At 41.0% G+C, this 16243-nt stretch overlaps 1 protein-coding gene across 2 annotated transcripts in view; it reads right to left on the reverse strand.

Annotated features, from left to right (window-relative positions):
- Positions 1-15714, reverse strand: part of fanca (FA complementation group A) — a 74984-nt gene extending 59270 nt beyond the window's left edge. For both annotated transcript variants that reach the window (XM_079681525.1, XM_079681524.1), the window contains exons 1-10: positions 15479-15714; positions 13635-13747; positions 10421-10517; positions 9884-10038; positions 9160-9255; positions 8414-8487; positions 7544-7653; positions 3145-3249; positions 2935-2992; positions 2005-2117 (exon numbers count right to left, since the gene is read on the reverse strand). In XM_079681525.1, the coding sequence (XP_079537651.1) occupies positions 2005-2117; positions 2935-2992; positions 3145-3249; positions 7544-7653; positions 8414-8487; positions 9160-9255; positions 9884-10038; positions 10421-10517; positions 13635-13747; positions 15479-15539 (982 nt within the window). In that variant the 5' untranslated portion in view covers positions 15540-15714. The remainder of the gene's footprint in view (positions 1-2004; positions 2118-2934; positions 2993-3144; positions 3250-7543; positions 7654-8413; positions 8488-9159; positions 9256-9883; positions 10039-10420; positions 10518-13634; positions 13748-15478) is intronic.
- Positions 15715-16243: the final 529 nt, after the last annotated feature.

Raw genomic sequence — 16243 nt, forward strand, 5'->3', positions numbered from 1 at the left:
ACCAAGGGCGGTGCAGCACCCCTGCCGGCGAAGGTTGAGGCTTTTGCGGCGTTTCCTCGCCCACTCACAGCCCGGTCGCTCCGTGAGTTCCTGGGGATGGTGACTTTCTACCACCGTTTCATCGCCCGGGCCGCCCACATTATGCGGCCGCTGTATGAAGCTTTGAACAGTACAAACCCCATCCAGGCGATCGACTGGACGGCGGAAGGGGAGTCTGCTTTTACGGAGGTCAAGACCGCGTTGGCTCAGGCGGTTCTGTTGGCGCACCCATCAGACACGGCTCCCATCTCCATTACCACAGACGCATCGGACTACGCCGTTGGTGCGGTGCACGAGCAGTGGGTGGAGGGCGCTTGACAGCCATTCGCCTTTTTCAGCCGTCAGCTGACGCCCAGGGAACGCAGGTACAGCGCTTTTGACCGGGAGCTCCTGTGACTCTGGGTGGCCGTGCGGCACTTCCGTTTTTTGCTGGAAGGTCGTGAATTTACGGCATTTGTCGACCACAAACCGCTCACGTTCACCATGTCAAAAGTGGCTGAGCCTTGGTCTGCACGTCAACAGCGGCAGCTGTCTTACATCTCAGAGTTCACCACAGACATTAAACACGTGGATGGCAAGTCGAACCTGGTTGCAGATTACCTCTCCAGGGTCGTCGTCGGGGCCGTCCAGTTGGGCCTGGATTATACCCACATGGCGACGGACCAGGTCACGGACCCCGGCGTACAGGCCCTGAAGGAGGACAGCTTGGGGCTGCGCTTGGAGGACGTGGTTTTTGGTGATGCAGGCGTTACTCTCCTGTGCGACGTCTCCACAGGCCTGCCGCGGCCGGTCGTTCCCGTCAGTTGGAGGCGCACCGTTTTCGAGGCGGTGCACGACCTGTCTCACCCCGGCGGTAAACCTTCGGTGCGCTTGGTAGCCGCGAAGTTCGTCTGGCGGGGACTGAAAAAGGACGTGAGGACTTGGGCTGGTGAGTGCGTGGCTTGTCAGCGCGCTAAGGTGCATCGCCACACGAAAGCTCCTTTGGAACGTTTCATGGTGCCGAAGAGGAGGTTTGACCACGTCAACATCGACCTCATGGGTCCATTGCCCTCCACTCAGGGTTTTTCCTACCTCCTCACCATGGTGGACAGGACGACCCGTTGGCCGGAGGCAGTTCCTCTCATGTCGACGTCGGCGGCTGACATAGCCCGGGCTTTCATTGCGACGTGGGTGTGTCGGTTTGGCAACCCGTCGGATATTTCCTCTGACCGGGGTTCGCAGTTCACGTCTGAGCTCTGGAACGCTGTGGCGTGTGGTCTGGGGGTTAAGCTTCACAGGACAACCACTTATCACCCTCAGGCTAACGGCCTCTGTGAACGTTTCCATTGTTCCATGAAGGCAGCGCTCAGAGCAATATACTGCTAATATGCATGTTAATTACTAGTAGTTGGTACATTTGTGTACCTTAATATAAAGTGTTACCAATTATAGAATATAAAATATGTGCAGTCAGCAATATTTAAACATTGTGTGCATTAATGTAATGCATAGAGTCTGCGTTGTAGCTGAGGTAAAGTGTGTGTGGAGGGGGGGGCGGTAGCGGAGGGGAAGAAACTGTTCAGGTGGAGAGAGGTTTTGGTCCTGATGGAGCAAAACGTAATTGACATTGCCTAAGAGAAATGTTAGCAAATAATACATCTGTTAGAGACCATGGGTGCACCATTCTCTCCTCTATCGCTCACCAAGAGACTGCCGCCTGAGGATCGAACCACGTAACCAGAGGTCTGGGAGCGAAAGACCAATAATATAATATAAGAAATTGGATACTGCTAGGCCCCCATCCAACCTGCCGCGCTGCGTAGTTGAGGCTTTCAAACTAATTATGTATGTTATCAGCATGCATGGTACATCAGGAGATTCATTGCCAAGATTTCCAAAGTCCTAGAGACCTTCAGTTTCTGACCCAGTCTGATGATCTCCCAGATGAGTGTAGTTAACAGCAAGCTGTTGAAAACATGTATGTACCTGTTAGTCGAGGCTTGTATGTGAGGGTCTGTGTCAGTGAGTGTGTGAAGAAACGCTGCAGGGTATCCACTGAGGCTGAAGCTCCACACAGTGAAGCATCAAATATCTGAATCCTGTAAAAAACACAGAGCCGGGGAGTGAGAAACAAAAACATCTGATAGCATACATGTTCTTAATACTGTTTGTTTACTGTAGGTACATCGTCTAGAGTTAAACAATAAACAACTCCTGCTACTGGCCACACTTCCTTGTGTTTAATTACAGGACAGGAATTCTGTAGTCAATGTTTTAGACACATGCAAAGTGATGTACTTTTAGAGGCTGCTGTCTGTTCTGCTGCAGACAGTAGATGTGACTCAGTGTGTGAAGCATGCAGAGACAGGAGCTACAGTAACACTGGTTTAGGCAAACACATTCTGATCATAGGAGCAAGGTGCTCTCTTCAAACAAGTGGCAAGAATTTAGCTGAGAACCGTGCAGTACAGAAAAATGATCAATCAGGCAAAAACATGATAAATGAAAGTAGCAGATGAAGCTAATGTGGTCATGAGCTTAAAACTGGACTGCTGAAAAAAGCAGGAACATCAGTGTGACCCACAAAATTCACTTTTCTGTTGTGACACGATGACCACAAAATTCACTTTTCTGTTGTGACATGATGACCAAAACTGAGCAGCATAAATTAATTACTGTGGCTCATGCAGGGGCTGCATTCTTACACATTTTAACACACATCCTTTCCTCCAGGAAAAGGATCCAATAATCAGTTTCAGGTTGTAAGTTAAATCACATGCACTCGGGAGATCCTTATCAACTCAGAAAATCAGAAAATACAAACGACGTCACCAGCCACTGTTACATTCATCTTCAGACAGAGACTTCCATCTCAACAAGACTATCTAATTGTCATAAAGTTGAATAAAAAAGCACCATCGCTCAGCTCCCGCAGATTGCTGCGTCTCACTCTGGTCCACGGTGTCCAGAAGCCCTTCAGAAGACCGACACAAAACAATAATAGAAACATGATAGTTCGACATTAAAGCAGTTAAATGTAGAACATAGCTTTCAGGGTCCAGAGGTGTGAATCAAAGTGCTTTACTCAATATGTCATGAACACAGGACAAAGAGGGTGGGACTCACAGAAGAGCATGAGATCCAGGAGTGAGCAGCACAGCAGAGACCCCCTTCTGTCTGCTGCCTCCGGGCTCAGCTCGAAGCCAGCCCCCACCAACACTCCAACCACAGCTGCAACAGAGACCCCCATTTGCATTATCCTCATTGTAGTAGCAGCGTATGTCTATTGGTGAAAGTGTCCATGATACCAAGATGGCATTTTTTTGTTGCTTTCCTGCAGGTAAAACTACCTCTTAATATATATGAATTGACGTTTTAAATGTTATTTTTAATCACTGTGCCATAGTAACATTAAGGCTAACCCTACATTTGAATATGACACTTCAGCAACATTTCTATCTTTAAAGGATCTGTAATTTTCTTCAAAGCATGGGAACTTGCAGTCAAAAGAAAAACATTATTCTCCTATGATCAGGATATTGTTTTTAAAAATATAAGAACACTATACTAATCATAGGCCCTTCCAACCTTCTACCAATTATGTTCACCAACAATAAACCTTTACTGGCGTAAATAACAGGCCATGCAAATTCCAATTTAGCGCACTTCATCACGAGCAGAAGTACTGAATAAGAGATTTAGTTAAAGTTCACACATCAGATATTCTTTTAAAAAATGAATCAAAGTGTTTCTGTAATGTATTCTTAGTTGCGCTCTGTTCCTGCAATATGTAAGAAAGGGAAACAAAGTTTAATTTTGTGAGCAGGTTACATTGTTTAAAGCTGTTGTCAAATCATCTTTGGCAAGTTCTTGTTCTTGCAGAACTTCAGTGTTAGTATTATTAGATCTCAGTGCTGCGTTTGACACTGTTGACCACAACATATTACTAGGCCGACTAGAAAACTGGGTGTGACTTTCGGAAACAGTTCTAAATTGGTTTGAATCCTACTTAAAGGACAAAAAAAACGTTGTTTCTATAGGTAACTACACATCTGAGTTGACAAATATGACATGTGGGGTACCTCAAGGCTCCATCTTGGGGCCTCTTCTCTTTAACATCTACATGCTGCTACCACTGGCTCAGATAATGAAAAACAACAAATTAAGTTACCATAGCTATACAGATGACACACACATTTACGTAACAATTTCACCAGGAGACTATGCTCCAATTCAAACACTGAGTAAGTGCATTGAACAAATCAATGACTGGATGTGTCAGAACTTTCTCAAATTAAACAAAGATAAAACTGAGGTAATGGTTTTTGGAGGCAAGGCAGAACGTATAAAAGTTAGCGCTGAGCTCCAGTCTGCAATGTTCAAAACAACAGATAAAGCCAGAAATCTAGGTGTAGTCATGGACTCTGACCTGAGTTTCAACAGTCACATTAAAACAGTTACTAAATCAGCCTACTATCAAGAATATACCTAGGATAAAAAGACTAATGTCACAGCAGGATTTGGAAAAACTTGTCCATGCTTTTATCTTCAGTAGACTCGACTACTGCAATGGTGTCTTCACAGGTCTCACTAACAAATCTATTAGAAAGCTGCAGCTGATTCAGAACGCCACTGCTCGAGTCCTCACTAACACTAAGACAGTGGATCACATCACTCCTGTTCTGAAGTCTTTACACTGGCTTCCTGTGTGTCAAAGAATAGATTTCAAAATACTGCTGCTGGTTTATAAAGCTTCGAATGGTTTAGGCCCAAAATACATTTCTGACCTCCTGCTAAATTATGAACCATCCAGATCTCTCAGGTCTTCAGGGACTGGTCAGCTTTCTGTCCCCAGAGTCAGAACTAAACATGGTAAAGCAACGTTCAGTTATTATGCTCCGAATATCCGGAACAAACTCCCAGAAACCTGCAGGTCTGCTGCAACTCTGACTACTTTTAAATCCATGCTGAAGACTTTTCTTTTTGCCGCTGCTTTTAATTGAACTATTCATATCTTAAACTGCACTGTAACTTTTATCCATGTATTTTTTCTTTTAATGTTTCTTTTATTATCTTTGTTTTTTAATGACTGATTTTAAATGCCATTTTCTTAATGTCTTTCATTTTTTGTAAAGCACTTTGAATTGCCTTGTGTTGAAAGGTGATATATAAATAAACTTGCCTTGCCTTGCCTTGTTCACTTTCATTCTCACAGAGAGTCAGATGAGACAACAGTACTTGAGGCTAAAACTTGGCTCAACACTTTGACGCACTGCAAGAAGAGTCTGTGCTGTTGTGGTTGATCATGGTGATTGATAAAGAAAAAACATCAATAATCATCCTTGCACAGGACCAAACGTTCAAGAAAAAATATCTGAGCATAGCTCACCCTCTTTGTCTTTCCGAGCAAGCCCGGTACAACGGGTGCACTAAATACCTTACGCAACACCGATGTGATAATGGATGTGATACTCAGCTCTACATTTCTATTTAGCCGGACAACTCTCAACAACTGACACAACTCGAAAATTGCATAACATAAATCAACCTACTGTATGGATGTCATCAAACTTCCTCCAATTAAACACAGAAAAAACTGAAATGTTAATTCTTGGTCTACAACATATCAGGGACAAATTCTGTGACCTCAGCGTAAACATAGCTGGTTCAACCATCCACCAAAATCCGTTCATCAAAAATATTGGAGTGATATTCGATCCAGATCGAATATCAGATGTTTTCCACCTTCGGAACATTTCAAAGATTCGTCCGATGCTTTCCATAGCCGATGCTGAAACTTTGGTCCATGCTTTTGTTTCATCTCGGTTAGACTACTACAATTCACTTTTCTCCGGGCTACCAAAATCAACAACCGCCAAACTGGTTCAAAACACAGCTGCCAGAATATTAACCAGAACCAGAAGATTTGATCATATCACCCCTGTTCTCATTTCATTGGCTCGCGATTCACATAAGATCTGACTTCAAGATTTTACTATTAACCTTTCAAATCTTACATGGACTAGCACCTCTGTATCTGTCATCATTAATTATCCCGCGAATATCTACCAGGCTCCCACGATCACATAATGCAAGTCTCCTTTCCATCCCCAGAATTCAAAAATCCTTTTCATTCCGAGCACCTCTCCTTTGGAATCGTCTTCCATTTCATATCCGCAAAGCTATTTCCGTTGACTCCTTTAAAAGCAAACTCAAAACCCATCTCTTCGCATCTGTCTTCCTTGTAAACAAATTTCCATCACCTAGTTTCCGTTCACCATTACCATCACTTCAGTCACATGCTTTTATCACGTGGCAATACTTATGTTGAGGTATAATGTTGTATAATGTTTTTATAATTGTTATGCTTGTATTTTGCTTTTGTTTGCTTTGTACAGCCCTTTGAGGCATTTCTTGTGATTTGGGGCTATAATACATTTGGATTTGATATTTGCCGGAAATGACCCATTGCACGTGTTTGTGGTGTTAACAAATAATGATAATAATCAAAACCCGCAAAAGTAATAGAATCATCCAAACAGGACCCTCACTAGTGAGTTATGAGTTATATCGCACTTGTTTAACTCACATGAAGAAGGTTCTAATGTGTTAACATGTGTGGTTATAAGGCTGGTCATGTGCTGAATTCGTTCTTTGCTAGGAACAGATACTTCCTGTAGCCTTTGCTGGTTGTCGCTCAACCTCATGGGGAAGACTAAAAAGTAAAAAATAGTAACACACATCAGTGGTGCTGGAAGGAGGATTTTGTAATGTTTGGGTTAAAAGGGTTAATACTTTGTCTACGCATTTATATCCTATCAGAAAATACGGGAACTCATCTTGTAACCAGCTGAAATATGAGCTGAAACTCAGGGAGCTGGTCTCTCCTAATGGATTTTAAGTGCTTCTTAATGACCAGGAGATGCAGCTCTGCCTGTAAATGCTCTGTATGATGATGTTTCTGATTGGGATCGTATATAAAAGTATTCTCTGTGATTGTTTTTAATCTGTTTCTTTCTTATCTTGGACAGGACTCTTGTCAAATTGATTTAAACGTTAAGGAGACATGTCCTAGTTAAATAAAGGTTAAATAAATAACACAAATAATAATAATATATGACCTGATTATATGGCTTGGTTGCTGGTTGGCTGTGTTAGCAAGGTTATGGACTTGCCTGTTGTTGTAATTTAATCATAGCAAACTCATTTGTAAAATTCCGATCTCTCATATTTCTGATAGCAGTGTTTAGGGGGAAATGCTCTCTTAAACTGTAGGGGCGCTTATAGCCAGATACTAAATCCTACACGATGCTGTTTTAATCACTTTTTCACTATTTTAAGATAAAAGTTGATTAAATTCATGGTTCCCTGACAAACTGATCAGAATCAATTCTCCCAAAACTGAAGCCGTTTGTGTGTCGCTCTGGATGACAAACTGCTTTAAGTTGTCGTAATGTATAAATGAGCCCATGTCTTACAAGAAGCACAACTAAACGAGACGACTGAAACCAAACTGTGTCCTTACCTGACAACACTTTCTGTTGAACATGTCTGGTTTCCTCTTCTCCTGGTGGAGGGGTCCAATCGCACAGAGCCTTCAACTGAGACACCACCCACAGCCTCACTCCTTCATCACTGATGGAAGAGGCAGAACTGAGTTGGTTAACATTCACCCTGTCAAACTCTTTGTAGTGTAGAGCTTATATTTGAGGCCTTCTACTCCCTGACCTCAATTTACAGTTTAAAGATGGCTCCTACTACACCCACAGGGGGGCGGTGTTACACCACTGATAGCCAAGTTTATTCTGCTGTGAGTTTAGTTGTAGTATTTTATGTTAAAGAGGACAATTATGTTCATTTCGAGGTTCATATTTTTGTTCTGATGTCTTTATGCTTTAATGTTCAAAAAGCTCTTTATTTTTCTCATAATACCTGTGCACCTCTTTTCACCCTCTGTATGAAACCAGTGCCCAATCTGCTCTGATTGGTTAGCTGGCCGGCTCTGTTGTGATTGGTCAACCACTTAGAGATGTGCCACCCCTTAGCAGGACATCTCTAACATGTACAATTTGAGTGCTGGCCAATTGAAGCATGAGTGATAAGGATGTCATTACTTTATGGATGAAAATAAAGGAGTCCAATGGAGACTTATCAGGCAGGGGGGGCGGGTGTGGGAGAGAAACCCCTTCTGGAGGGAACACAGGGATTTTAGCCTTTGCAGACCATTTACATGCATAAAAACCTATAGAACTCACTACAGGGAAGGGAAAACCCTCAAAAGAAAAATAGGGCCTTTTTAATAATTTGAAGCCACATCTATTAAATCAAGATGTTTGAAATTCCATTTGTGAAATAACCAGAAGATTCACATAACAAGAAAAATGATATTTCATACCTCTCTATGATGTGCTTCAGAGTGACGATGTTGTAAAAGTCAAGATGGTACACCACCTCCAGCTGGGGCAGCCTCTGTAAAAACACCACAATAAATATTTCATTCACTTCATCCATTATATAAGAAAGACACGCTGGGTGTTCCTATTATGGCAGTTTAGCAAATATAAAGGGATAAAATAAAGGGAGACTTCTGATCTTTTTTTATTTTATATTTCTAACTTCACGTCTACGTTTTTGCTACTACTCAGTTGTACAGAACTCTCAACAAAGACCTTTTTAAGGAACCTTTTTCTTTGCCAGCTCATTGAGTCCTATTTTGACCCCAGAAATGTTGAGTAACCCAACGTATTATGTTAGAAATGTATAGTACAGGTCCCCAGCACATAGAAAGTGCCGGATGCTGATTTGCATATGTTGGGCAAATTGAATTATTAGCTAAATCTGCGTTACATAGGTTATTGAATCAATTTCTGACATTTTCAGGATAAAAAAATGGCAGTTTCAACCAAAAAATGTCCATATTTGGACTCCCAATGGACTAATTTTGATTAATTTTGGGTTGATTTGGAATGTGCTGGGGAAACTATACGTATCTATAATTAACCTTCAACATTTCCCGGTTCTATATGCTGGCAACTAGCTCTAGTGGAATACAAACTGAACAATCCTCATCAGAAGTAACAACTTTTTTGGATCTCATGTATGAACTGTAACATGGACACGCACACACACGCACACACACACCTGGTCTCTTCTGTACTCCTGCCACAGCAGCTTGGGGAAGAGGGCTCCCTGTGACAGCAGCTCTCTGCTGGACCCCAGCAGGACACACAGCTGCTCCTACACATGACACAGATGGGACTAATATTATATTATCATATTATATGTCATATTTGACATGCTTCCTGTACTCTGAACAAGAACCCTGCAGTAAGAAGAGACAGGGTGGAGTCTTCTGTGGCTGGCACTGAAGCTGAAACATGTTGAACCACAGAGGTGACAACCTGCAGTCAGATGTGGAGCAAGAACCACTTTAAATATGCAGAAGTGATGAGACAGCAGGAGAGATTACCAGAAAACACAGAGTCACTGTGCAGCATACAGCCACAATGACACACAGTTAACAACAACACAGGCACACAGACATCACACCATAGTCACTATACTAAAGGTGTAGCAGAACTTTGAAATACAAATCCATCTGCAACTGAGTTAAGAAATATGGCATGACATCTACCATATGCACATTTATTGGGAAACTGCCTATTAAATAGATATACAATTTGACCCAATAAAGTAACGGCTAATGTGGGATCAATAAAGCTAAAATAGATATTAGACTGAAGATGCTAAAAGCAAAAAATGAAAAATAAAATGTTTTTCTTTTGGTAGATTTTGGTAGACTAATGCAATCTTTACCTTGAGTTAAGCCACAGATACATATTCCGCTGTTCTGTCAGATACTCACTCTCTGAGATGCAGTGAGCAGCTCTCTCCTCTTGCCCCCCTCCTGCTTCACTTCCTCAGCACCAGTGATCTCCATCAGTCTCTCCAGCACCATCTTCACTGACAGCACCAGCACCGGGACCCCCAGCTGTACGGCCTGACGCCTCAGCTCAAACACTGTTCACACACAATACAACACATCCTGTAGTTCAGAGAGTTGTGGCATCATGTGGCACTAAGCAGTTAGCATCACTATAATCTCCTTTGGGGTGTATAAAGCAACCAAATGAGTTGAGTTGCCCAGAAGATAAACAAAGATGGTCGTCATGAGAAGGTAATATAAAATCTGTCATGCCGGCCATTCAGTAAGTGACTTTTGAATTAGATATTGAAGAGTCAGTACACACAACAAACACTGAAAAGTGCAGACTCCCTTGCTTGTACTACACTTTTCTTCATAGTTTTGTAATTATTGTGTATAGCAGCAGGTGTATCCGGCCTCTGAGTGTTTCAACTTTCGCCACAGATGCTGTTTCTCAGAGCTCGTCCCCACACTCACCCAGCAGTGACCCTGCCATGGCAGATGAGACGCTCTTAGATTCTGTCTGTTTCTGTTCTGCATTCTGTGTGTGGAAAATGTTGCACGGATCGGGATTCTACAAAAAAGGGTTAGAAAAAACAGTAAAGAAACATTAAAAGTACATTATAGCAAGGTCAGAAAGTATTCAAATGTAACATATTACTTCATCATCAGTCTAACTAGTTCCTAGCACAAGTACAAGTATTTCCTGAGGGAGTTTAAGGACAAAGCAACTCCCCCTGATGTTTAAGGCCACTCTATAGTGCAGTGGTTCTCAACTCGTTTCGAGTGGGTCGCAGTGTGTCACTGTGTGAGTGAAGAAAAAAAAAAAGTTGAATTTTTAAGTCAAACTTTTATTTTGAAGGCCAATTCAACTCAATTTAAAGTAATTCACACAGACAAGTTCAGCTTCAGAACAAAGTGAAAAAGAAACAATGGCATAAAATATTATTAATATGTCAGGTAGTAATAGATTTATTTATTTTCTTCTCAGAGTGTACCAGAATGCGTAGTTTATATGTTAGTATTTCTAAAAAATCTCCTGGGGAAGAATCCCCCCAGACCCCCTTCTGGGGTTGGGTTTGCAGCATGTGTGCCTTTTTATGTTATACAGTTCAGCTTTGATTCCATCAACTCATTAAACCTTTTTTAAAAGCATACTTTAGTTCTGTGAAGGGATATAAGGGATATATGCACTGTACTTCACTTTCATTAATACTGTATGCTGAAAAGCGTATATATATATATTACAGCACCATTTTTTGTTGAATAGATTTGAGTGGTTCAAATTTCGGGTCGCGATTTATTGACAAAGGAAAAAGTGGGTCCCGAGGCCTGACCAGTTGAGAACCACTGCTATAGTGTATTAAACATGCAGAGTGGCCTGAAAGGTGGGTGCTCTTTAACGTGCATGTGCTTGAATCGCAGTCTCAAACAAATGGCTTTTATACTTATAGTGCACGCAGCCAGGCACGGTTCTACGAGGGTGCAAAAACCTGCATTTCACCCTCAGTCTAATTTTTTTGCACTCTCAGTTCAAAACTGAATGATAAATGCCAAGATGCTAGGGCAGTGTGTACATCAGACTTCCTATATGTGATCATGTATGCAGTGCAACATGCAAAAGGGCTTTGTGAAAATGGTTGTATAAGCATGTGTGGGAATGATTAGACACTCTCATATCTCGTCATTCTCACGGCTCTGAAACAACTGAGAACGTCCCAGTTACATTTTCCATCAGGATTTTAGGCTCGCTAGAATAACCCTACAAATGAAAATATATCGTTTTGGTGAAACTGTGTTTTATGATTATGACCTATGAGAATTAACACTGTATCAAACATGGTATTGATGTATTGTTTAGTAATTATGGTGCTCAACAGAATTTGCACTTCAATGATAAAACATGATAAGCTACTTTTGCTAAAATGAAGTTAAAGACAAAGGGGTGCGTTTAACAACTGCAGTTCAGATTCTGAATGAGCAGAAGAATTCCATGAAGTATAGCATAGAGAAATTCCATTTCAGATCATTAATCCAGATCCTAGTAATGAGCTGCTCGTGACGAGTCTCCCCTCTCGATTAACCCGAGTCCTTTGAGTCCTACACCTGGTGACGTACAAATTAAAACTATAAATTGCGTCACTCGCTACCATCCTTATAACATGTAAAATCACATTACAACGTACCCCAGTCCATCTGCCTAGCCCTTAGCAAGTAGGATAGCTGCCAGAAGTTATCCTTTGGCTCAGGGGACGCGGATCAGTGAAACTTCCTGCAGACTTGTGCGGACTCAGAGCCGTAACCGTAGGAGATCCAGAGATCCAGAGATCCAGGCAGACTCATCATGCACGAGTCAACAACAGACTCGCAAATCCTGACTCACTGAATCAAGGGAACTTCCTTCACTTCCTGCAGACTCGTGGGGACTCAGAGCCATAACCGTATAGCAGGGTCCCTCAGGGACTTATTCCGGTGTGAACGCGATCTGCTCTTTAGTTCCGGGAACTAAAGAGTTCTGATGAACTAAGTACTGGGAACTAAGCACGGCAAAGTACTTGGTTTGAAAGCGCCTCGTGTAGCTTTTTCTTCACGTAAACGCTCTTCAAAGTCACAAACCCTCAAAGTACACCCTGCAGCGAGTAAAACTCTAACACAGAAAATACCTGTCAATCCTGCCCCAGAACGCCTCGTTGGAGATTTTTCTTTTTCCATTTTTTTTCTTCCTGAGTATATTGACGTAACGATACCCAGGTCCAAAAGGACCAATCCGCGGAGCTCCTCACACACACTCACTCACTCAGCCTTATCTTTTCTCAGCTACGGCTACGTGGATCTCCACTCACAGTTCGCCACACAATCACATGTGTTTGCTCAGGCTGAGTTCCGAGGTGTCTCGCTGTCTCGCTGTCTCGCAGACCCCACGCAGCAACCAGGAAATGACACCAGTGATACAGCTCACACTGTCTGCTCCTCGAGCCTCAAAGGGCGGGGCAGCGAGCCCCGCAACGTCCCGCCAACACGGCACCCAGACCCCACGCAGCATTCTCATCTGTTTGTCATTACTGGTGTCCTTTTCTGGTTGCTAACAAACGCCATTGTAACACATAAACACACATCAGTGAGCTCATAGGGAGGGGGGGGCAAGAGCTCCAACAAGGCGTTTAGGACAGAGAGTGAATACACATACTATACAGAGATGCTGTATGAGAAACGTGATATGTGATTTTGGAACATTGAACAATGTAAATCTATTCTAGTAGACCTCAACAATGGAGTTATGATCAGTAGAAATGGCCAAAGCATGGGACCTTTAAATAAGGCTCCTGGAGATGCTCAGCCCATGCATAACCAACCCACAAGCATTCCAGTAAGGGACGTTTCCTTTTAGCCACAATGGAAAGCAGAATATTTTTTCACAACTGCCAATAAAGAGGCAAAGGAGTAAAATGGCCAGAAGAAGATGCATATCGCTCCATTCAGTCTAATATTACACTACAATTTATTTTGTTCGCCCACTAGAGGCATTTTTATTTAAACAGAGATTACCGTACTTAAATCATCTGACTGTAAGGACATGTCAATTGTTACACACTTCTTCCTCATTCCTGAGGTTAGTATTAAAAGTTATTATTTTAATGGCTCATTGTTCTTCATTGGCTATGCAGCCCAGCAGGTTCTGAGGTCCACTCACCCCCCCCTCCCTGAGCAGGCTGCCCAGGCTCTGCTGCTGCGCCAGCAGCTGCAGGGTCTCCTCCTGCAGCCTCTCAGCCTCGGCCTTCCTCAGCCTCTTCACCACACGACCAGCTGGGAGTTCAACAGCAGAACAAACAACACTTAGAATGTAAAATAACTTCTTATTGAAACAGTTTCAGTATTTGAGAACAGTTTACCACATTTTTTAAAGTTATGGCAAAACTAAGCAAGTTGTTAGATGTTGGCAGCGGTGTAATGAAGTACGTTTACTCAAGTGTTTTACTTAAGTAGGATTTTGTGGTAGTTGTACTTATACCTCGACTACTACAATTTGGAAGCTAATATTGTACTTTTTACTCAACTACATTTATTTGACAAAATTAATTACTGGTTACTTTACAGATCCATTTGTATTCAGATTCATATTATTAGCTAAAACAAAATAAACTAATAAATAAACTATGTATAATTATTGGTCAGCAGCAGTATATAAAGTAATTAAAATGTGCTCCTCCTTTAACATCTGGGATAAACACATCAATGCATCAATAACTATAATTCACTAATTTAATATATGATTCTAAAATAAGACATTACCCACTATAAGTCATTTTACTTTTGGTACTTAAAGTATATTTTGATGACAATTATTGTGTACTTTTATATAAGTAAGATTATAAATGCAAGATGTTTACTTGTAAGAGAATACTTTTACACTGTAGTATTTCTACTTTGAATTAAGTAAAATCTGTGGTGAAAAGTAACTAAGTATCGTTACTGAAGTACTACACATTGGAGGTACTTGTACTTTACCTGAGTATTTGTATTTAACATTACTTTATACTAGGGCTGCTCAATTAATCGTATTTTAATCGCAATTAAGATTTTTCTTTTGCAACGATTATGAAAACAACATAATCGAAATAAAACGATTATTTTTTTATTATTATTTATCTAAAAGAATATATATATATTATTTTTTGTTTTGGTTTTTCAATTGAATTATACTTAAAGTTCAGGGTAATCAACTGTTAAAAACATACTACACGTTTTTCTTTCAATAAATTGATGTTTTCAAAGTAAATGGATAATCGTTTTTAATAATCGTGATATCGCATAATCGAGCAGCCCTACTTTATACTTCTACTCCACTACATTTTGGAAGCCGATTGTGTATTTTTGACTCACTACAATTATTTAACAGATGTATTTACTAGTTACTTACACAATACTTAAAATGGGATTATTCGGTATAGATTAAACCATCCAACATTATATATTAATTTATTTTGAAATTCTCTTTTTATTCAGCTTTTCACATGTTTACAGTCATAGATAATACAATATTATCTGTAAGCCTTCTGTAGTTAACAGTACAATCACAAATCAAACGTGCATATTTGTGGATAATACAGAGGCAGGCCTCACTGAACTTCAAACATGCTATAACATATAGAAAGAACATAAACACGAACAGGGTTATGGGGTCCAACATTATATTTTAATGACTAAAACGACGAGTGGGTAAACAGAAAACTAATTGGCAGCTATTTTTAAGTTTTTCATTTCACAGTTCCAGCTTCTTAAATGTGAAGATTTGCTGCTATTGCTTAAAATATGTTTGTAAATATTTTACTCCTAATACTAGTACTAGTCTAAGTACATCTACCTAATAGTACTTAAATACTTTTGCTTTTGCTTACTTTTCCTGCTGACTAGTAAGGTAAAGGGGTGGTTCTCTTGATGGGTCCTGTGGAGCAGCCATTATCTTTAAAGCCTGTACAAACGTATTATTTAATATGGAGCATCGTGAATAATAACTGAGTTCAGCTGTCAACTCACCGAGGAGGCTGGACAGAGTCCTCTTCTGAGAGACCGATTCACACGAGACACTCAGTGACATTTTACCTACAAAAAATGTGTATATAGTCTTCGAGACAAAATCGACTTTAAAGTCCCTTGTAACCAATACATCAACAGTTTTAGAGGACTATTCCCGAGTAAAAGTATTCATGCTGCTGTGGTACTGTTTCGGTTCACGTACTCCTCCATGTTTCTCCTCGCGCTCTTCTCTCCCATTGGTCCGAGCTACAGCCAATCCTGATACACCATTCGGCTGCGGTGTGAACATAAAATAACCCGGAGTTAAATCCCTGTCAACGCTTTTCTTGTAGAAGCTTGTTTTAAAAGTTCAGAAGGGCAGTGTCATTCTCTGGATAGCCATATTTAAAAAAGAGACATGTGAAACTAATTTATCACCCAAAATTTGCCAGGGAACTCAAAAATAGATCAATATGCTGTCCAAACCTCCCTTCAGAGTGTGCTGCTACAGAATTTATCACACCACTGTAGTATCCTTCTGTGTGTTGGATAACAGGAAGGGAACATTTGTGATGCACGTTTGCTCAGCTAATTTGTCCAAGTATGTCAAAACGAATTTAACTCACATAATCAAGAATTGTCTATTTCCTTTGTTTTATTTTAAGCTAGAACTCAATAGTTAATCATTTAAATTGTGTGTCCCTAAAAGAGGTAGGGATGTTTCATTAATTATTTTGGAAGGTAATGGCTTTGATAATTAAAGTGGGCTCCATGTACATTTGCTGA

Source organism: Notothenia rossii, assembly GCF_949606895.1.
Source record: "Notothenia rossii genome assembly, chromosome: 5".
Taxonomy (NCBI): Eukaryota; Metazoa; Chordata; class Actinopteri; order Perciformes; family Nototheniidae; genus Notothenia; species Notothenia rossii.